Raw genomic sequence first — 23547 nt, 5'->3', positions numbered from 1 at the left:
TTTCATCTTCTAACAAATTATTCTTAAATCGTTGTCAATAAACTTCAGTTTCACACTTTTAAAATTACAACTTGCTACGTGTAGTGTGACAACAAACCCTGATATCAGGGTTATGTTCTTTTTCTGGCCAATTTTGGTGGTAATGTTCACTATTTTTAAACAAAATGTTAAGTTTTGTATACAGAAATTGACAAAAAAGGATAACAGTATTCATCTCTGATTTTATATGCAAATATTTTAAATCATCTGAATTGATAAAGTACAAGCACACCCTGACCTGCAATCAAAACCGTTCACAGATGTATCCCTGTGTATCATCCACAAGAGGGACTCATATCATTTCTGAAACAGCCCATTCTGGACCGTCTCCAATGATGCTGCATTGCATTCAGCCACTTCCAGTTCAAAAATCTTTCATTCAAATTCTATTTGTTGCTGTTTTCTTCAAAACCAATGATGTTTTATTTTCTAGTCTACATGTTTGCTTAAAAACGACACAAAGAGAAAGGAGAGAATATAATAAATTATTTACAAAATATGTAGATAAATATTCACTTAACAGTCAAGGACAGGTATAATTATAAGATTAATTATAAGATTAATTCATGGGCCCATACAATAAGGTTCCATCACTGATTGATTAATTTCAACATTTACATATACCTTATCAAATCAAAAGTTGTAGGCTTATTTGTGAATGCATTGTGAACTAACATTAAAAAACAATGAATGACAGTATTTTTATTAACTTAAATTACCAAAGATTAACAAATGTATTGCATGTTAATACATGAACTAATGCTATCAGATGAGAACTTATTGTAAAGTATTACCGAACACAAAAATATTAAATCAAATAAAATCTCAATGATGCAAGAGTAGAGCTATTCTCAGAACCAACCTCACAATTTTGGCATTTCTTTGAAATGTAGCTTCTTCTTTTTTTTTCTTCAAAATGAACTATATTTAAATCTTCAGTCAATACATCATCAATCCTTCTTCCAAAGTGTATTTTTGTCTGATTCACTATGGTAAGCGTATTATAAGTGTTTATATTTTAGACCTGTCAGGCGGGTTTTTGTGGGAAATTTTATACATACAAAGCAGAAACAAAACAATGTTCTTCTGCAGAAGGCATGCGGTTTTGTTTTTTTTCTAACTGCTAGAGGCCAAAAAGTTACATAATGTAACTTTAACCAATTAACCAAAAGGTACATTTTCAGTGGATGTACAACCCCATTCCAAAAAAGTTGGGACACTGTACAAATTGTGAATAAAAAAAAGGAATTCAATAATTTACAAATTTCATAAACGTATATTTTATTCACAATAGAATATAGATAACATATCAAATGTTGAAAGTGAGACATTTTGAGATGTCTTGCCAAATATTGGCTCATTTTGGAAAAAGTTGGGACAAGTAGCAATAAGAGTCCATAAAAGTTAAATGTACATATAAAGAGCAGCTGGAACTTATTAGACCAATTTGCAACTTATTGGGTCAATTGGCAACATGATTGGGTACAAAAAGAGCCTTAGAGGCAGTGTCTCTCAGAAGTCAAGATGGGCAGAGGATCACCAATTCCCCAAGCGAAAAATAGTGGAGCAATTTCAGAAAGGAGTTTCTCAGAGAAAAATTGCAACAAGTTTGAAGTTATCATATACAGTGCATAATATCATCCAAAGATTCAGAGAATCTGGAACAATGTCTGTGCGTAAGGGCCAAGGCCGGAAAACCAGACTGGATGCCTGCGATCTTCAGGCCCTTAGACGGCACTGCATCATATTCAGGAATGCTACTGTAATGGAAATCTCAACATAGGCTCAGGAATACTTATAGAAAACATTGCCGTAAACACAATTCACTGTGCCATTCGCCGTTGCCGGCTAAAACTCTATAGGTCAAAAAAGAAGCCAAATCTAAACATGATCCAGAAGCGCAGGCGTTTTCTCTGGGCCAAGGCTCATTTTAAATGGACTGTGGCAAAGTGGAAAACTGTTCTGTGGTCAGACGAATCAAAAAACTGGGACGCCATGTCATCCAGACTAAATAGGACAAGGACATCCCAAGTTGTTACCAGCGCTCAGTTCAGAAGACTGCATCTCTGATGGTATAGGGTTGCATGAGTGTATGGGCAGCTTACACATCTGGAGATGCCCCATCAATGCTGAAAGGTATATCCAAGTTCTAGAACAACAAATGCTCCCATCCAGACGTCGTCTCTTTCAGGGAAGACCTTGCACTTTCCAATATGACAATGCCAGACCACATCCTGCATCAATTACAGCATCATGGCTGAGTAGAAGAAGGATCTGGCTACTGAAATATCCAGACTGCAGTCCAGATCTTTCACCCATAGAAAACATTTGGCTCATGATAAAGAGGAAGATGCGCCAAAGAAGACCTAAGACTGTTGAGCAACTAGAAGCCTGTATTAGACAAGAATGGCACAGCATTCCTATACCTAAACTTGAGCAACTTGTCTCCTCAGTCCCCAGACGTTTGCAGACTGTTATAAAAAGAAGAGGGGATGCCACACAGGGGGAAACATGGCCTTGTCCCAACTTTTTTTTTTAGATGTGTTGATGCCATGAAATTTAAATCAACTTATTTTCCTCTTAAAAGTATCGATTTTCCCAGTTTAAACATTTGAGATGTCATTATATTCTGAATAAAATATTGACATTTGAAACTTCCTTCTCTTTATTCACAATTTGTACAGTGTCCCAACTTTTTTGGAATCGGGTTTGTACATATAGAATATATACACCCATGTCCTTAATTTCTCAATTGTGAAAAAAGCTTGGCCCAAACACAACCCCAAAAACACAAGTCAGCACAAACATAATCCAGAAGATGATAGCCAGAACCTGCACACACATCAGGCTCTTCTTGTGTCTCCTCAGAACCTCCATCTCTTGATGCAGCGCCCCAGGTGCATTTACCCGTTCTGTGCTGTCTCCCATCTGCTCCACCCTCAGACTAACAGTGGGCAGGATTATGAAGCGGGTGTCCCTCTCCCCCAGGGACAGAACCAACCGTTGGGTCACCGTGGCCAGCCGGGCAGACACCGACGCAGGCAGGCGGAAGGCTACGGGAGGGAGCTGGGCAAGAATTCGTGAGTTGCAGGGTAGAGAGTGTGTGTCTCCACCCTGCAGCGGGGTGGAGTGGCGGCACAGGGGGCAGGAGATTGAGGGGGCGCTGTTAGGGTCAGGCGGGTGCAAAGGAGTGAGCTGGATTTTGCGGAGACACTCCGTGCAGAAGACATGAAGGCATTCCAGCATGCGTGGGATTTTGGAGCCCTGGTCATACTCCTGATAGCAAACTGGACACTCCACCTCTGGAGACTCTGAAGGCACCTCAGCTTGAGCAGTCTCTGACATGATGGAGGAAGCTTGTAAACTTCAGTTGGGACTTCCAGAGTCGTCGTCTTCTAATTTAACCAGGAAAAAAAAAGTTATTTTAGAAGCTGTTCAACAGCTGTTCAGTGAGAAAGAATGTTAGTTTTTGGTGCTATACTTTGTGTGTCCTTAAAGGGATACTCCACCGATTTTTCATATTAAACTATGTTATTCCCTTAACTAAGCCAAGTTGATACATACCTCTCTCGCCTTAGTGCGTGCACTTAATCGCTCTGACGCGCGCTGACGATCTGATAGCATTTAGCTTAGCCCACTAAGCCCAGTTCATTCACCAACCAAACAGAGATCAAGTTAGAAGCGACCAAACACCTCCACGTTTTCCCCTATTTAAATACAGTTACACGAATAGTTGAACGATCAAGTATGGTGACATAAAATAAAACGTGGCGCTTTTCTAAGCGGATTAAAATGGAGAACTATAATGTATGGCGGAATAGCACTTCTGAGAGTACTTCGACTCAGCGCAGTAAAAAGTCATGCCTGAAAAATCCTCCCTCACATCCATAGGCGTAATTTACGGGTGGGACGGGTGGGACATGTCCCCACCACTTTTTTTTTAAAACATCTTGCTTCATGGATGAACTTAACTAATACAAACAAAACATCTCTGGTTAACTAGAAGAGTAGGCACTATCATTTAGTTCGTTTGTTAAATAAGAGGTGATCAGGCGCTCGTTGCCGCTGTTATCAGTGGAGCAGATTTCTCTCGCGGCTCATGCAGTCTTCACACAGACGAGCGCTTTAATCTAACGCTTAACGCCGTTGCAGAGACTTTCTATTTGTTCCGGTCAGATCACTAAACAAATTGCACAAAAACTGTCCCTGCTCTTGATGTACTGATGATATTCGGTTTTGATGAGAGAAAAAATAGGCTACAAGGCCAGATTAGAAAGGAGAATTTCTAACAAGTTTAACAGACTAGACCAGGGATTATAAGCAAAGTGTGCAAATCTATATGCCTTTATTCACGTGAAAAATCTTGGCACAACGCTATATTGTGTTTAGATGCAATAATTAAACGAGATCTACATCAATAAATGAACTATTTAATTGATTTCCGGACATCTTAATACTAATTTTTCTGCAATTGTTATTGTACATATTTTACATCTGATATAACATTGTATCAGCAATGCTACCCCCCTTAATACGCCATATAGTGCATATCATATCCACGCGAAAAACTGCCTACCAAATGCACGACAATACGTCAAAATGAGCTTTGGCGTGCATATAGTACGCAAGTTTTTCGCGGGCATATGATACGCACTTTATGTCCCACCCACTTTTTAAAACAAAATAACGCCACTGTTCACTGGAGATTTTTCAGCCGGGACTTTTTACACGAATCGATAAGTCTGAGGAGTCACGCACTGAGAAGAGAGAGGTATGTATCAACTCGTTTTAGTTAAGGGAATAACATAGTTTAACATGGAAAAGCGGTGGAGTATCCCTTTAAACACTTTCATATAAACATACAAATTTAAAACACCTTTTATTTGGCAGGCCTTCACATATTTATCAGATACTTCCCACTTCAGATGTCGTGATTACAAGCTCATCGCATTCAGGTGCTTTGTTGTTGTCGGAAAGAACAGGAATCATGGAGGACACCAGGTTTATTCTTGCCTATTTATTGGGCAAATCTTTTTAAAGCCAAAATCATATTTAGCGTCTCATTCACAACCATATAAACATTCACTGTGCTATCATCTTGCAGGCAATTCTGCAATTTATGTCAAATACAGGCTATTTTTGCTGTGTATAAAACTTCATCTATGTAAATATGCATTACTTTAATCACAAGACAAGGCCATGTAGCTGTTGTGGAAAAAACTAATAAAGCATAGCAGTCACAGCAGCATTTGTTCTCCCATGTTTAAACTTTATGGCTCGTCTAACTCTGGAATTTGGGTATCAAAATGATCTCAGCGATTCCCAGAGGTAAATATGACTTAAGTGGTCATTCATGTCCAATTTGTAACTAGGAAATTCATAATTATGGTGATCATTCTGATATCACGTGAAGACAGCATAAGAAACAGTGAACATTTTTGCAGATGGGCAAAAAGGGAAAGGCATTTGCATTATTTTGAAGAAAATCTAATCGACTTTAAGTTTCCCACAAAATGATATAAATCCTATTATGTAGAAGGTGCACATACACACAAACACAAAACACCATCATGGTAACACTAACAAATGCAATAAACATCAATTTAACACGTACACAACTGATGAAAACGAAACTCTTTCCATTTGAAAAATGAAAATCTATCAAATATGAAATGTCACACATACAGGAAATTCTGGGAATGTAAATGACTTTTTCTTTTTCACTTTCAAAAACTTTACTTTTAACTGTACTTTACGGTTTTACAGTTTTCAGCATATATGGGACTCTGGACCTCAAAAGTCATAAGTCTCTCAGGTATATTTGTGGCAATAGCCAACAATGCATTGTATGGGTCAAAATTATCGATTTTTCTTTTATGGCAAAAATCATTAGGATATAAAGGGATAGTTCACTTTGATATTAAATGTTGATATGTTTTAGCTTACCTCATGGGCATCCGAGATGTAGGAGTATTTGTTTCCCCAGTAGTACAAGAGGTAAAAACGATATAAATACTGTTGGTTTTCTCACACAAACCGCTGGTTTCGTGTCTTAGGGCATCAGTGTGTACTTACGATGGGGGATTGTTTAATTTGGACTTCTCTATGTATGCTCTTTGAGGTGGTGACCATAGACCTGCATTATGTGAGGCACAGACAAGAACGGTTTGACCTAAAATGATCAAAATTGAAACTACTGGGGAAACAAATACTCCTACATCTCGGATGCCCATGAGGTAAGCTAAAACATATCAACATTTAATTTCAAAGTGAACTATCCCTTTAAGTAAAGATCATGTTCCATGAAGATATTTTGTAAATTTCTTACCGCGAATATATCAGAAGTTTAGTAGTAATATGCGTTGGACTTCATTTGGACAACTTTAAAGGCGATTTTCTCAATATTTACATTTTTTTGCATCCTCAGATTCCAGATTTTCAAATAAGTTGTCTCCTAACCAACCATACATCAATGGAAAACTTATTTATTCAGCTTTCAAAAAAAAAAAAAAAAAAAAAATCGCTTACGACTGGTTTCGTGGTTCAGGGTCACATTTAGTAAGTAAACTTACTGGTAAACCAACAGGTTTTGAACTCGTTTTAAAGCGTTTCTATAGTATTTTACTGCAAAAATTGCAAAAAAATAATAATAATAAAATAATTATATATATATGTATATATATATATATATATATATATATATATATATATATATATATATATATATATATATATATATATATATATATATAATTTTTTTTTTTTTTTTTTTTTTACAGTGCAACGTTATTAATGTATTTAAAAAAATTAACTTTGAAGTCCTATAGTTGGTATGTCCTTAACCATTTTACTTTTTATTCACCAGATTAAACCTGCTCAATCAGCACTCATCTAGTTTATAAATAAGTGGAACTGATACTGTTTCACAAGTTACTTCTCTTACTATATTCCTGCTCATGAGATCACATTCATGCTGAAATACTGAGACTGTCTGCACCATTACAGAACACAACCAAAGTGTCACATAGATCTCATGATTATTAAATGCGTACATGTATACATTAACATAAATAGAAAAGTCGTGTCGTCTTTGGTTTTGGTGTCACCATGATGATTTCACCAGATTTAGCTTTATCGTGCACATAGAATGGAAAATATTAAGCGATGCATTTTTATGCATGAAATATGTACACATGTATGATAACTGCACATACAGAAAAGCAACAAACACAGCAGGGTTTATTGAGACAGCTTCTAATAAACTCTCCTGTCTGTTTTCTTATTAGTGTTGCAGTTTCAATCCAACTCTCGATGGGGAAATATAGTCCGAGCAACCATCACTCACAGGACGGGCTGCCTAGCAATGCAAGTCTCTATAGAATTATAGCAACAATATCTTAGATGAGCAGACTTGGGCTTTAACATGCATTAAAATGTGCTGCACATCTAAATATGAAAAAAGCATTTATTTGTATTTTGTTTAGTCTAGTGGCAATGTACAATTGCAGCTGAAATATACTACACAACAACACACTGATAGTGTTTTCAGCCAGAGTGAAATGTAGTTACACTGAACATTTGACACTTGGGATAATTATTCAAGAAAACTGGTTAAGAAAAAAGTATATTCATCTCTTTTGACCGTGAGGTTTTTTGTTTTTTTTTTGCATAGGACAGCTCAACTAGATTGCTGTCACTCTGCGAAATAGGGCTGGTTGTTCTATTAGCTGAGTGGATGAACGAAGGATGAAAGATTCACTCACCAGTACGGCTCTGTTTTCTTTCAGGATGAAGCGGTCTGTGCCTTTTCAAACGTGAGCGCAGGGTCCATTCTCAGTCAGTGTAAAGTCACAGGTCAGAAAACAAACTCTGTCACCGTTTAACACGAGCTGCTTTTCCGCTGCACGTGTGTGTTTTTGAAGGCTGCCTCTCTCCTCCGTCCCCTGATGCCATGCTCCGTATCGCTGGGGTGGGAGCTGGTTTCACTGACATTTATTATCAAGAGATGACTTGGTTACTAGGAGAGAGAAAAGCACAAGGGCTATTGTTGCTCTGGGATGCTTTCATAGATTTGCCACTATGCAAAATATTACTTTTACATCATTCTACTTTTCAAATGTACTTTTGATTGCTGTGAAAAACCATGCACACTTCATAAAATTAAGCTATGTCAAACGCAAATTTACATTTTGTAATGCTTGATTTGTGAAGCTTAGATGAACAGAAGAGCCAATTTCTTGATGGGAAACGTTATTAGACCCCTATTTATTACAATTCAAAGTGACTATACACCTTATTTAAACCTCAGTGAACTGCTTGAACTCGTGTTAAAAAAATGTCAATACAATTTAAGTCAATGGGGTCCAATGTTGACTATATTAACTCTTATACATGGACAGAAACATTATTCAAAATATCTTTTCTTTTTTTCTGCAGGAAATATTTTCATTATTGTCTCATTTCTTTAAAGCATATAGAATAACGTCATGCAAAAGCCAAAAGAGAAAGGTTAATGTATCGGCAAAGACATTAAATGTCAATACTTTCACTCATCAGTGCTGTTCAAATAAAATTGGGGCATTATTATGCCCACATACATTGATAAAGGACAGAACATTTCATAGTATACACTAAGTTTTTCACAGACGGATCATATCTGGCACTGTAACATGGAAAGCCCATGGGAAATTACTGATTGGCATTTCGGTGTTGTTGCATAAGTAAATGATTAAGATTGGATTAATCTTTTCCCCCTTGAATCTTCTAACTCACGAGACTGTGCAGACAGTCACAGGTCTTGTTTTGTAGTGAGTGTTTAACAGCACGTTGAACTTGGCAGTGACATATCCTCCGCTGCCTTTTTTTATGGTTGACTTTCTCAACTTCCTTTGATTTTTTTATTTTTTTTTCCGTCTTGGTCACGTATAACACGTCAAGACTCCTCTCTCAGGATTTACTGGAAAACAGAGATTGTATACTTTTGGGTATTGCTACAATAATTTATTATTGCATAATACATTCATTTACTGTACATACAGTGTGTGTGTGTGTGTGTGTGTGTGTGTGTGTGTGTGTGTGTTATATTACAATGTGGGGACTAAATGTCCCCATAAGGAGCATAACCTGAGATCACCTATATTGTAGGGAACAGCCAGCAGTCCCCACAATGTAAATGGATTTATTAACATACTAAATTATGTTTTTTTGACAATGTAAAAATTCAGAATGTTTCCTGTGACGGGGCAGTGTAGGGGGATAGATGTACACAGTATAAAAACCATTACATCTATGGAGAGTCCCCACAAAGATAGTGAAACGAGACTCATGGGGACTCGTGTCATTGTGGGGACCTAAATTGATGTCCCCATGAGTACTAAAGATTATAAATCATACAAGATGAGTTCTTTTGAAAATGTAAAAATGCAGAAAGTTTCATGTGATGGTTAGGTTTAGGGGTAGGGGTAGTGCAAGGGGATAGAATGGTTTGTACAAATAATAACCATTATGTCTATGACGCGTCCCCAGAAAGATAGTGAACCAGTGTGTGTGTGTGTGTGTGTGTGTGTGTGTGTGTGTGTGTGTGTGTGTGTGTGTGTGTGTGTGTGTGTGTGTGTGTGTTTAAATTGGGTTTATGAGTCTGGAAAAAGTCCATATCTTCAATGCCGTTCAAAAAAAAGTTCAGGCATAATTAAGGCCACATTGAAAAGAACAAAACATTTCATAGGAATTGTAAAAAAAATGTTGACAAACTAACTCTGAACTTCGATCTAAACACAAAAGCATTAGATTACATATGTGGGTTCTGAAGAAAAAAAAACCCTGAGGAAACGACAGCCGGCTGAAGCCAGTTTACAATCCAAGCGGCACACCCAAGCCCAAGTAAGGGAATGCCGAGAGGGAGGGAGGAAGAAATGGGAGCGTAGTGCATTCTGGGAAATCACACAGTGGGGTAGAGTGGCTTTGTTTGGACAAGGCTCCCAGCTCTGGTGTATTTCCCCTATTATAATCATTTGTTTATTTTTTTGAAACAGTTGTTTCCTCCAATCTGACAGTAGCCTATAGTGGCACTCAGCGTTTCATAAAGACGTTGATTCCGGTAAACTATAGGGGAAAAAATAAAAAAGGACAGTAATTGACAAAGACCTATATGATATTTTTACATATAGCCTAGTTTTAATAACCTGACATAATTCTGAGTGTGAGATTGAATGTCACCTTATCCCACCCCTTTTTTTCATAAAGACATTGATTCCAGTAAACTATAGGGAAAAAAATAAAAAAGGACACAGTATTTCATAAAGGCATTTATAATATTTTTAAATATAGTTTAACAACATGACATCATTCTGAGTGTGAGATTGAATGTCACCTTATCCCACCCCCTGTTTTTTGGACAATGATTTACTAGAGTTACCAGAATTACCCTATATCAGTTGGATCTATGCCACCCACACACACTTTAGAAAGGTTTCAGTTTTCCCTTTGAAGGGAATACATGTGTTTTCATAAATCAAAAATGCCTGGCAAAATCCTTAAATGGGGAATTCCGACTTAATACAAGCCTTAACTAGATTTCAAAAAAGTTCTTCAAGACAAACTTTAAGCCGAACTAGAAAGTTTGAAGAAGTTTTAAAACCTTGAAGTTTAAAGGTTTTCTTCAAACTTCAAGGTTTTAAAACTTCTTCAACTTTTTTAAAGCTTAAAGTTTGACATTTTGAAGGCAATAAGGTCTAGACAGACAGACAGACAGACAGACAGACAGACAGACAGACAGACAGACAGACAGACAGATAGATAGATAGATAGATAGATAGATAGATAGATAGATAGATAGATAGATAGATAGATAGATAGATAGATAGATTGATTGATTGATTGATTTTCAGTAAGTTGCCTCTCTCAAGCCAACTTAATTAGGATGAATGGGACTCTTTTTGCCATGAGATGACTTTGAAAATGTGTCACAATCAACCTGAATTCACCCCATTTCTATTTAGGGATACTAGTAAATGATCACATCACGACACGGCAAGACACGTAGGCTACTTAACTTTTGATAATGTTAGGTGAGGTCATGCACTTGGAGTTATGACATCACTTTGTTTATACATGCTTCCGGTTGCTAAACAAGGCCGTTTCCATGACAGTAAGCCGGAGCCGAAACCCTCCTCCCTACTACGTGCTGCCATCCGCCTCCAACACAACAGACTAGCCTAGGCTATATAAGAATCCCCAACGTGAGTCACCACACTTTACTATCAATTAGCCTACTCCAAGAAGAGCTCGCAACAAGAAACAAGCAAACAGGACACAATGGTTCCAGAAACGGAGTGCGGAATTTGTTACCGAAATTACAACCTCAGTCGGCGGTGTCCTCGACAGCTGAGCTGCAAACACACGTTTTGCGAGAGCTGCCTGTTGACGCTCGCGCAGTCCGCGGAGAGTCCCGCCGAGCCCCGGTTACCGTGTCCGCTGTGCCGTCACCCCACGTCGCTGTCGGCGGCGAGAGTCCAAGATAACCTGCCGGTGGACGAGGACATATTTGAGCTGCTAGTAACCGCGGGAAGCTCGGGGGAATGTACGGATGATGACGACGACACCGAGAAGCCCGAGCAGGACGCCGTCAGCCCACCAAAAGAGGACCTTTCACCGCCGCCAAGATCCCGAAAAGGACACCTGAGGAAATGGATGAGGCGCCTGTGCAAAAAAGTCACCGGGGATCATGTGGCGAGAACAAGTGAGTATTTCACCTGGAAAACGTGCTTTTTGTAACCTGTCATTTTAATACTAGCCTACATAACGTGCATAAAGAACTAATTGTCATTTGTGTTTTCAGATTGCTTGACTGATGTGGACTTGAGGGACCTGGCAATGATGTCCTGCCTCATGATGTGAAGAGTTCTGAGTTCTCAGACACTCCTTATTAAACCAAAAGATGAAACCACACATGCAAGATTTAAGGGACCAGATGTAATCATTTAAGAATCAGCTATTGAAAAACATACTGGTTTACCTACTGCTAATCTGAATAGATGTGTGTGGACATGGCTCCTTCAATGTCTGTGAGTTCCCCGCCTCGAGCTTGTGGATGACTGACACCTCTCAGTGGGAACCTATATGGCTGTCATGATTGTGTGTTTGTGTTTGAAGAGGAGGAACGTCAGCGCCTGCGGGACACATGAGGACTGTTTGTGGTTGGGTGTGCCTTGTTGCCATAACAGACATTTAGGGTTGCCCGTCCCAGAGCAACCAATAGCCTAAACATAAGAACAACAAGCTTTTTTTGTTTTTGTTGCTGAAATGAACCACATTGCCAAAAGATCATTCATGTTAGGCCATATGGCTTGGAAAGAATGGTAATGGTAATTTATTTGTAGCCTATCGAAGAATTGTTAAATGACTTGGATGTTAAAATGAATGTATTTGTTGTATCCTTTTTAATTATTGTAATTAAGGAGTGTTTCAGTGTTACATTTGTATCAAATGATCGAGCCTAAATGATGTTTGTATTGTACATGTTTCATGACCACAAATTAATTTTATGTATTTATTTTTCAGTATTTTACATTTTATTAAGAGACTATATGGAATTACTGTTATATTTCTACATGTGTACCAAATAAACTTTTTATAAGTTTTATGACAAGTTTAGCATACTGTTTGTCTTGTAAAAAAAGGACAAAGTCCTACAATATCATCATATTTTTTTGAACCCATGTGAGAATATGCATTTGCAATATGCAAATGCATTCAGGTGAGCCTCGTCAGTGATCAGTATGATTCTGATCAAAATTCAGTAGTGTAATTTTGCCAGAAGTTTGATTCAAAGTGAAGTTTTTAAGAGAAAATTAGAGGAAAATACCTGTAATATTCTTAAAACATCTGCAGGTGACAAGGTTTGGAAACCTAGAGTACTTAGGATCAACACGATTAATGAATAGCATTTGAGAATTATAACTTATTTAATTATTATTATTTGTATTTATGTATGTTTATTTTTGTATTATATTTTTTCTCATTGTTTATATAGAGCGTTAGTTCACACTCCAGATCACTGGGTGGCGGTAATGCACCTGAAAGATGTTTGCCAAATAAAAGCAATAGAAGAAGAAGTAGGGTAATTTTTAGCAGGTGTGTTTAAAAAAAACTTTATAGTGGCACATAAGCACAAGTTCATTTGTCCTTCAAACATGTGTCTTCAATACTATCTGAGGTAAGCATTCAGTGCAACATAGACTTTTTTCTTATTTTTCAATTATTGTAATGATTTGTTGCAATTCTTGAGAATGAAATGTTTTTTTATAGACTGCCATTGGTTTGTTTGATTCTCTCTGTTGTGGGATGTTTTCCTGAACTGTCATCAGGTAAGATTTAGTTCAACAAATAATTTCACATAATATTTCACATAACTATGGGTGTGTTTTTTAGAAAACATACTGCAATAAACTGTCTTAAATGTATGGCCATATCTATTTAGAAAAAACTTGTGTATATTTTTGGTTCACATCTTTAGGAGACATCACAGAAAATGATCCAAAGATAAAAAAACAAGCGTTGGAAAATTTCAGAAGTGTTAAACCAGCCATTCAAAATTCAATAAGAAGCGATCTTCAAAGGAACATAGAACAATTTAACAACCGATCTCAGCTGCTGAGGATGAACTCCTCTCTATTCAGCCAGAGAAATGATGCCAATGCCAAAAAATCAAGCTTCAGTCCCACTGAGGCAAGAGCTTCAGCAGATATCTATTACCGTTCAGTCCCAAATATGATCTCATCCCATGTCAATAGTAGAAATGATCCTGTTGAGTTAACTGTCAAATATAATAATGGAGTTGATGCCAAAAGAAGCAATGCTTTTCAAACGGTCCAACGGGAACCAAATCCTTTATACTTCACAGCGAACCAAAAAAGCTCTAGTGATATTAATCTGGCCCCATGGCTGATGAAGAAAGGTCTGACGAATGGAATGCATACAGCAAATGAGTTTAGATCTGGATCATTTGGATATCAGCATATTTCAAAATCTAAATCAGAGATGTATTCAGACAGTTCAAGACCATTAGGACTCAATGAACCCTATTTGAGGGAAACCATTTTTGCCCAGCCGGTCTTCAGACCAGCACACGCTGAAAGAATTCCAACTAATTTCATGTCTGGTAGCTCAACCGTGAAGTACGATACGAGTGGGGGAAACGTCCTGTTTGATAACTTCCTTCAAAACAATGGCCAGCATCAGAAAGGGCTGAGAAAAGTTGTTCCATCAAGTACGTCTCTCTCAATTGTAAGAGCAAATCAGCAAGCGAGCAAATCATTGCCACATGCCTTTTCTGATGGGACCGAAGTAACTTCCTATGAGAATATGAGGGACGTAGCTCTTTCCAAAGTGTCCAAACCTCCAGCAGTTCAACCCCGAATAACTCCTGTTATTAAGAAGTCAAATTCAAAGGGAGGTCAAAGCATCTTTCCCTTAATAAAATCTCAGATGTTTTTTTCTCAAGATGATCAGGTCAAGCAGTCTAACTCTGAAAGGGCTGCCAGTGTGAAAGCAAATCCGGGAAGTAGCTTTAAGTATGGCATGGGCAGCTACACATTCAAGGACATCCAATCGACACAAAATGGCTACCAAAGTAGTCAGAATTCTGCTCCCATTCAAAGGTTCCCCAGTCAAAAGAAGTATGATAATTTGGCAACAGGCATGTCTGCCATCCGGCCTTTAGAGACCAACGCTGCCCGCTCTTACAAAGGGTTCTTATCAGATCAAAACATTGGCATCCGAAGTCCAACGGCTGCACTATTCAACCAGACAAAACGGGGCACACATTTGACCCCACGAATGCAGTTTCCAATGAACACCTTGTTTGCGGAACAAGATGCACATTTTGATCTGCCAGACACAACATATTCATTTAGGAAGACGAGTCAGCATAATGCAGGAAATAGGACAGATCTGAAATCCTCCGGCCAAAGTACAGCACAAGTATTAGTCACTAAAAATTATCCAGTGCCAAGTCTCGTGCCAGATAACAAAATGAAGAACGTCCACAGCATTAGTCCATCTGTGTCTGCTAATCAAGCCACATCTAAAAATTCAGGTATGTCTAGTAGCCGAATCCAACCATATTATCTGACTTCTAAAAAGCCATTTGCTTTTAGAGGTTTCATATTTGCCCCTACAATGCAGACATCTCTACAAAAAACAGAAATGCACTTTGCCCAAAAGACTTTCCTAAACTCTTCATCTAATGTGCAATATGCCCATCCTTATCCTCGTAACGCCCTAAGTGTACGTGCACAAAAGCCCTTGACACTTAATAGTTATGAAAAAACACTTTTCCAGATCAAGGACATTGCAACAAGCCAAGAAAAACAACCTGATCGGGATCAGACAGATTCTTTTGATAATGGACCTCAGCGTGAAACCGTCTCTTCTACTGAAGTTGTAAGTAACATGTCTGGCATGCCAAATGCTTTAGCAATGAAAGTAGCCGGCACAAATACTTCAGCAGGTCTTGATACAAATAATGGAGCAGATTCTATTCAGAAATATCCTAAAATGGGGTACAACAGATTAAAATTGAATGAAGTTCAGTCAAAAACACCATTTACTTCAGCCCAAAACACTCAAGCTCAGACTGAATCGAACCAAGGTGAAATCCCAACAGTGATATCCTCAAACGGCAGGTTTGTTGGACCCGACATGTACTCCACGTCCACTAAATCTAGCAACAGTCCTGAGAATCCCACATCAGAGCTTGTTCTTCCGGTTCTTAAGTCTTCTATTATGAACAAAATGACTGGCAATGCTGCTGTTATCCAGCCACTTCAGAGGTATAAACTCAAGGAAAATGGTCTGGTAAAAAAACGTAAGAAGGACAAAAAACGAGGTGGCACACAATCAAGACCAACAAGCAGCGTTGTGACTGGTGGTAGGCCGGCTGAAGTGACTCAAAAAGGCGAAAATTCAAGCAAGGATATCTATTCAATCCCAACCTCTCAGTCTGCAATACAAAGAGCTGCTGACATTAATAGTACTAAAACCAATAGCTCGTCAATTATATACAGACCTACTAAAAAACATAACCATGTAAAAAACATTACAGCTAACATCCTTCCCTCAGCCTGGACGAATGGAACAACTGAAATCTCAAAAATGGATATCGACCTCAGTGCTGTTGGTGTGTCCCAGGCATCAAGTCCCACAAGCAGCTTTGTTGTCGGAAGGTTGGTTAATACGCTTAATGAAGCCAAACTAAACCCCAACATGTCTTCATCAAGGACAGGTCTTAACAATTATAAACCAGTTCGGTTTTCAGATATAGCAGGTAGCGCCACCTTCACCAAATTACATTCTGCTAACAGCAAGGCAAAGGAAGAAGTGGATCTCGGAAGTCTTCAAAACACCTCCACTTCAACCCCACTGATGGAAGAAAGCTTTAAAGAGTTGCTTTTTGACTCGACAAAAGACAACTCCTCAACAAAAGACAATTCCTCTATAACCTCAGCCTTACAAAACAAAACCGATGAAAGTACGGTGGATTTAAGTGGACCTGAGTTTATGACAACAGCTGCTATAGACCTCACCACAGAATCTCAGCTGTCCTTCACAGAAGAATATACTGTACCTCAACCAACTGTCAATTCCTCTGAGCCACAGCTGGATCCTACACCTACAGCAGAGGGTATTGATCCATTTTCTGAGGTAACATCGATACCCAATACCACTATGTTGGTCACAATTACCTCAGAATGACATCTGCCTCCTTCATATTTCAACTGTATCCAACGCCAGCCGTCATTGACGTCGACAGACTGCTTCTCTCTTCTGTAGGCAGATGGCGCCAGAACTGTCATCAATTAATTTACATTAAATTTGAGTTCTGAGTCTCATTCGGTTTTCTCGTTACTTGCATTTGATAAACATGTGTCAAATAATTTGTCAAAAATTATCAAATATAATTTGGTTATTTCATTCACATGATCCTTTCAAGCATAGCAATATAATGAGTCTACAGTAACTTTACATAGGCCTTCAAAATTATATATTTTTTGTCACTAAACATATTAGTTTACTTATGCGGAGAATAGCTTAAACTGTTCATGCGAACACGCTGTTTACTATTAATAGTTCAGTTACCAAAATCCCCAGCTCTGGGGTCCGTTTCCTGGAAATGTCCTTGAAATTTCCAAGTTGCCTTGGAGTGGTACTGAAAAACTATGATTTTTAGTTGTTTAGGCAAATGCAGAGCTAAACTTAATCACGCATTGCAAATAATTGTTTATTTCCGCATTGGTTAACCCCCATTCACAAAAATCTAACCTGTCATTGAAGTAAAATAATTGAAAGTTGGGGGGTAAATCGCATTATGAAATGCTTTTCATACAAAAAGCTCTTTTTATTTTATTTTATTTTTTTATTTATTTTTAATCTGACCACAGAACCAGTCGTGTCTGAAGTTTCAGATGTTTGTATGCTGAATATGTACTGAATATGTTGGAGTTTTTTTCTGGGTGATTGAGGAGGATTTTTCTTGATAAAAACATGTGGTGCTGTAGAGGCTGTTTGATAATTTTTCTGTAAGCTTTCTGAGCCCTCTGCGATACTCATTTGTGATCCCTGGAGAGTCTTTGTCAACTCAAACATCCTCCTCGCTGTGCATTAGGATGATATACATTCTCTTCCTGGCAGATTCATAAAATCTTTAGTTGATTCAAATTTTAATTATTGCCCTGATGGTGGTTTTCAATGCTTTATTTTCTTACGGTCACTTACTATTTTGTGAAGTTGTAATGTATTAGTATTAATTATAATACTAATACATTACTATAGTATAGTATTACTATAGTATTAATTAACAATAGTCCTGCAGTATTAGTATGATTATTACTTTAATTCTGAAATTAGGACTTGGGTAACAGTGTTCTTAAGTGATCATGTTTTGTTTGAAATATTTAGAATAGAGAAAATGGAATTAATGAATACTTGGCAAAAATGCAACATATAAACTAAGTGAAAATATTTAAAATTCACTCCCACGTTCACTTAATTTTTATATTGCGATTTGGCCAAGTCAGACATGTTGATCCTGGAACAAAATTCCTGTCCAAAAATGTAGTCCTAACCCTAAGACCTAAACCTAAAATCAGAGGGAAATGACGGGTGAATCACACTGATGTAGAGGGACTTAACCCTGGTTTTAAAGGGTTAGTTCACCCAAAAATGAAATTTATGTAATTAATGACTCACGCTCCACACCCGTAAGACCTCCGTTCATCTTCAGAACACAGTTTAAGATATTTTATATGTAGTCCGAGAGTGTATGCAAGTGTATGCACACTATACTGTCCATGTCCAGAAAGGGAATAAAAACATCATCAGAGTAGTCATATGGGACATCAGTTAGTTGATGAGAATCTCTTGAAGCATCGAAAATACATTTTGGTCCAAAAACCACAAAAACTACGACTTTATTCAGCATTGTCTTCTCTTCCGCGTTTGTTTTCAATCCTCAAATAAAGATTCAAACGGTTATGAATCAGCGTATTAATTCATGATTCGGATCGCCAATGTCACGTGATTTCAGCAGTTTGACACGCGATCCGAATCATGAATCAATATACGCTGATTCATGACCATTTGAATCTTTATTTGAGGTTTGAAAACAAACGCAGAAGAGAAGACAATGCTGAATAAAGTCGTAGTTTTTGTGGTTTTTGGACCAAAATGTATTTTTGCTGCTTCAAGAGATTCTCATCAACTAACTGATGTCCCGTATGGACTACTCTGATGATGTTTTTATTCCCTTTCTGGACATGGACAGTATAGTGTGCATACACTTGCATACGCTCTCGAACTAAATATAAAATATCTTAAACTGTGTTCTGAAGATGAACGGAGGTCTCACGGGTGTGGAACGACATTAGGGTGAGTCATTAATTACATAAGTTTATGTAACCCTTTTAGCCTAAACTTGACAAACGTGTCCCTCAAATCTGATTGGTTGACAAAGATAATCAAAGCTAATCAAAACTGAATATTTATCTTCTTAAACTGAATATTTTAGATTTGGTCCACAATATGTCAGGAAGTTTAGGTTGATCCAGCAATATTTTTTCAGTGCGTGTGCCTCAGATGGCCACCAGATGGGATGTGTGTGCCGTCAGAATGATCTCACAGGGTTCCTGGAGTTCATTGAGGGGTTGTGTGTGTTCTTCTTTAATCAGGACTTGTGTAACACAAGAAAAATTAAAGCACCTGAAAATGCATATATATTTGAGCAAGCCTGCAATGTGCGAAGAACATTTTTTAGCATGCAATTTTTTTATTATAATTACTTACTGGAATCAATCAACATTATAATTTCGGATTGATCAACAAACATAATCATTAATGGCAAGTTTTACAGCCACATTTTGAAAAATGACCCCTAACCTTTTCCCATTAGAGGGGCCAAAGCAAAAACAAAATCCCCTTGTCTACACCCCATGCGAACTGCCCAGCATGAGGCCCGGGACAAAAAAAAAAATAAAGGGTTTTCTGTCAATCATGACCACATACATTGTACAATGGATTACCACACTTCCCCCCTAAAATGCTACAACAATGGAACATTCCATTTTCTTAAGAAGTTTGCAGTGAGAATCTGAAGCTTTTCCGTATGACAAGGTTTGATATTTTTTTAATGATTTTCCAGTTTGAAAACAAGTAAACATATAGGGCAGGCTAAAAGGCAAAAATGACTGTGTGAACACGTTGCATTCTGTCGTTTTCTCACCCAAGTCTTCTGGTCTCCCTCCCTCCATCCGTCCCTCCCTCTTTCTGAGGGGGAATTCTGTAGCATGTGCCTGTGGGATCTCAGGCAGCTCTTGGGGAAAATAAAATATAGAGGCCCCGCGGTGACGTGACCCCTCCTCGCTCTCGCACCGCTCGGCTATTCACACTCTGTACAGCTTAGGGTACAGGGAGCCTTTTTGTTCAGAAGTGAAGCCAACTTCTGAACGCTTCGGTCTCAGCCATTCAGAAACATCCTCTAAATCTCATCTGAGCGTCCTCAGTTTGACTGTCTAAACTAGCTTCTCTCAGAGTAGCACATAAACATGTTGATATGCTAAATATGGCCACCTTGTTAGCAGATAGGAGAGATACTGGCAGGAGAAAAGGGTCAAAAAAGAAAGCTGTTTTTGTTTAGCAATAATGACAGGGTATTAAAACGCGTTAAAACATAATTACCCTTCATGCTGTGGGCGATGAATACACACAGCAAAACTACTGTTCCCCATCGACCTGCGTCTGCTGAACTTTGGTTGGACCTTCCACTCAAACGACGGAGCAATCAATGGGGCTCATGGATTAAACGCATTACAACTGTGTCAGATTTAAATCTGTGAGGACAGGAGAGGAAACAGGGGGCTGTAAGAAAGAACATAAATGCTAAATTAGCTTGTTGTGATAACCAAGACTAGTACTGCGTCTCTGTCACTCTCCTTCTCATGTGCACATACTCGCTGGCCTTCCTGCCTCGCTGAGCCAAAAGGGAAGTAATAAAGCAGGAAGACTTCCTGCTGCAGCTCAGCTGTGAGAGAGTAGGTATATGTTGCAAGGCTAGAGCTATTAGCAGCCGTATAAAATTAGCATAAGGTTAAAGTTAACATCTTTGAGGCTGGACTGGGCCGGGGTGAGCGAGGCTAGCTGTGACACACAGTTAAAAGTTTCCACACATGATATTGTGACAAAATTTGAGGTATTCACTAACTGCCATATCAACACTATATAAAGTAGGCCTAACTAAATAAAAATTGCACCTTTTTGGAAGACATCAAGGCTGCCAACCTGTGATTCATAAGCTTGCGATTCAATATGATTCATATTGAGATTTACATAAATATATACGCTTAGTACGTTATTTATTCTCAAGGATTTTTCCCCTCCAATGTTTTAAACTAGGTAACCTTTTATTAAAGGTTAAAATTAAAGGTGCACTGAAATTAAAGGTGCACAATTTTAGCAGCATCTAGTGGTGAGGTTGTGAATTGCAACCGCCCTCGCTCATCCCTCACTTTGCTTTCGAAGCACAAAGTGAAGCTTCGGTGGCTGACACAGGACAAAGATGTCCTCTGAGACAGCAGAGAGTAGCTAGCGCTCTGTAGAGAAGTTTGTCCTTTTAGGGCTACTGTAGAAACATGGCGGCACAAAATGGCGACTTCACTGTAAGGGGACCTGTCCTGTATGGAGATAGAAATGGCTTATTCTAAGGTATTAAAAACATAACAGTTCATTGTGTATACACCACTGAAAACATAGTTATGCATATTGTATTGCATTTCTTTCACTATATCCTCATAACTATTAGCCTAGAAATCTAGACGCACTCTAGCGGCAGCAAATCTAATCTGCCCCGAGTGTCGTCTAGCAACTCTCAATACCCTTCTGAGCTGTAAACGCCAAACTCTGGTCGGGCCAATCACATCGTGTATAGAGTTGGTGGCGGGGCTTAACAGAATGCCAAGTTGCGTTTGCGTGCTTCTAGTAAACAGAAGCTGGCGAACGGCGGTCTTTCGAATCAGCTTTGACCGCGACTCTGGAAGACTTGGAGTTAAGCTTTTCTCTGAGAAAAGAACAAAGAACGGCACTGAAGTCATTCTTAAAAAGGGAAGATGTGTTCGGAGTTGTGCCGACCGGATACGGCGAAAGTTTAATCTGTCAACAAGCTCTACTTCCCCTTCGTTGCTCTGGTTGGTGTAGCGCTATCCTATCGCGTGCAGAGGGAGTTTGAAAGACAACCGTTTATCCGCCCCTCGGATTGAGCTGTCAATGGTGAGTTTCCAGACCAAACATCTTGATGTGGGTCTGGCTTGTCAGACTACATAACTATTACACACTGAACCTTTAACAACTGATTTGTATACGATTGCATATTAGACCGTTTTAAATATAAAAGAGTAGGTCAAAGATTGTTGGCCTCTCAGTTGAAAAAAATATATTTTCCTTCAGGTGCATAGAACCAAAAAAATCAACTTGGAAAAAAAAAAAAAAAAAAAAAACCCAACCAAATAAACCCAACGAAAAAAATAAATAAATGGCTGACCGCACACTGAATCCAAAAAGGAAAATCTAGAAGAAAAAAATATATATATATCAATATTATCAATTGCATGCTGCAAATACGTCACCTGCACTTTGCACTTTTTTGCAGCATGCAATTGATCAAATAAATGTATTTTTCTAGACTTTAGTCTTTTTTTGGATTTATTTTTTGTTTTGCTTAACTTGGCTATAAAAGTAAAAATATAATAAATGTTTAATATAGTGTTTTTTGTTGCAAAAAATGCCTTTTCCCCCCACTTTAGTTTATGGACACTTGAATAGGTTTTCTGAGGTAAATAAATGTAGCCTAGGGTTATGTGACATTGTTTACAAGCTGTTTTATTTAATTATTTCCTTGGTTGAGGATTACACGAGACATATAGCCTAATTCAGTAGCCTTATATCAATATTTTGTTTCAACATAACCTCTTTCAAGCGGAAGTGATGGTCCTGAGGAAGTTCAATCTGGCCACATTAAAGAGCGCCAAGACAATATTCATCATGTGAATTTCGTAATAGCCTACCTACAGTTTGAAAGCTGAGAGTTTGTTAAAAATCAAAAGTAGCCTGTACTGTCTTGTCTTTTTCTTTGTGGATGTTTTTTTTTTTTTCACTGCATGAGATAACGGAAGTGAATGCGTGCTATCGGAAATTAAATACTTCAAGAACTGCAGAAGTCGTAATCAAGAGCTTGTTGCATTCGAAATGAACACGGATCGTGGAAACAAGGTTTATTTTTGCATATTTATTAGGAAAATCTTATGTACCATAATCTTATATACCAAATTATATGTAGTGTACGCACTGACAACCATAAAAATAGACGATGCTAGATTATCCGCTTTCATTCTCGTATTTACGATAATTCCGATAGCACAAGCAGGCAGTTTAACATAGCAAATGTAAATTTCTAACTGAATATGGAAAGTGATTTTTTTTTTCATCTCAGTTTTAGCGTTTTTTAAAAACGAGATAGGCTACCTATTATTTTAATCTAATGCGTCGTATGCGGTCGTATGATGCAGACAACGGGTAGCAATGACGGTAAAGGGATATTCACGTTCATAATAGTAGCCTATTTTCTGAATTTAATTAAGAAAGAGGAAATTAATATACTTTGATTCTGCAAAAAAGCATTAAATTAATCAAAAGCGACACTAAAGAAGTTTACGATGTTATAAAAGATTTTTATTCCAAATAAATGCTGTTCTTTTTTATTTTTTATTAAAGAATCCTAAAAAATAATATGAAGCACACATTGCTAAAAGGCTAATACTAAATGTTTCTTGAGCATCAAATCATAATATCATAATGAAAATTCAGTTTTACCAACACAGGAATATATATATATATATATATATATATATATATATATATATATATATATATATATATATATATATATATATATATATATATATATAT

The 23547-nt window shown here is 37.8% G+C and overlaps 3 protein-coding genes across 4 annotated transcripts; 2 read left to right on the top strand and 1 right to left on the bottom strand.

Moving 5' to 3' along the window:
- Window positions 1-2: 2 nt before the first annotated feature.
- Window positions 3-11533, bottom strand: si:ch73-335l21.2 (RING finger domain-containing protein). Of its 2 annotated transcripts, XM_067446094.1 has the most exons (4): window positions 11398-11533; window positions 7803-8056; window positions 4916-5052; window positions 3-3434 (listed from the first exon to the last, which is right to left on the bottom strand). In XM_067446094.1, exon 4 carries the CDS (start codon window positions 3382-3384, stop codon window positions 2788-2790), a length of 597 nt encoding a protein of 198 aa, XP_067302195.1. In that variant the 5' UTR covers window positions 3385-3434; window positions 4916-5052; window positions 7803-8056; window positions 11398-11533; the 3' UTR covers window positions 3-2787. The 2 variants fall into 2 exon arrangements, with proteins under 2 accessions (XP_067302195.1, XP_067302187.1); XM_067446086.1 differs by lacking the exon at window positions 4916-5052.
- Window positions 11198-12685, top strand: si:ch73-335l21.4 (E3 ubiquitin-protein ligase-like). Its single transcript, XM_067446108.1, has 2 exons — window positions 11198-11776; window positions 11876-12685. The coding sequence occupies exons 1-2, from the start codon at window positions 11353-11355 to the stop codon at window positions 11932-11934; spliced, it is 483 nt and encodes a 160-aa protein (XP_067302209.1). The 5' UTR covers window positions 11198-11352; the 3' UTR covers window positions 11935-12685.
- Window positions 12686-13155: 470 nt separating this feature from the next.
- On the top strand, window positions 13156-16928 carry LOC137078608 (uncharacterized). The gene is made up of 3 exons (XM_067446072.1): window positions 13156-13252; window positions 13345-13403; window positions 13553-16928. The coding sequence occupies exons 1-3, from the start codon at window positions 13230-13232 to the stop codon at window positions 16789-16791; spliced, it is 3321 nt and encodes a 1106-aa protein (XP_067302173.1). The 5' UTR covers window positions 13156-13229; the 3' UTR covers window positions 16792-16928.
- Window positions 16929-23547: the final 6619 nt, after the last annotated feature.

This window comes from Pseudorasbora parva, chromosome 1, assembly GCF_024679245.1.
Source record: "Pseudorasbora parva isolate DD20220531a chromosome 1, ASM2467924v1, whole genome shotgun sequence".
Classification (NCBI taxonomy): Eukaryota; Metazoa; Chordata; class Actinopteri; order Cypriniformes; family Gobionidae; genus Pseudorasbora; species Pseudorasbora parva.
Note: the sequence above shows the minus strand (reverse complement) of the source record. Positions and strands in the feature narration are given on the sequence as shown.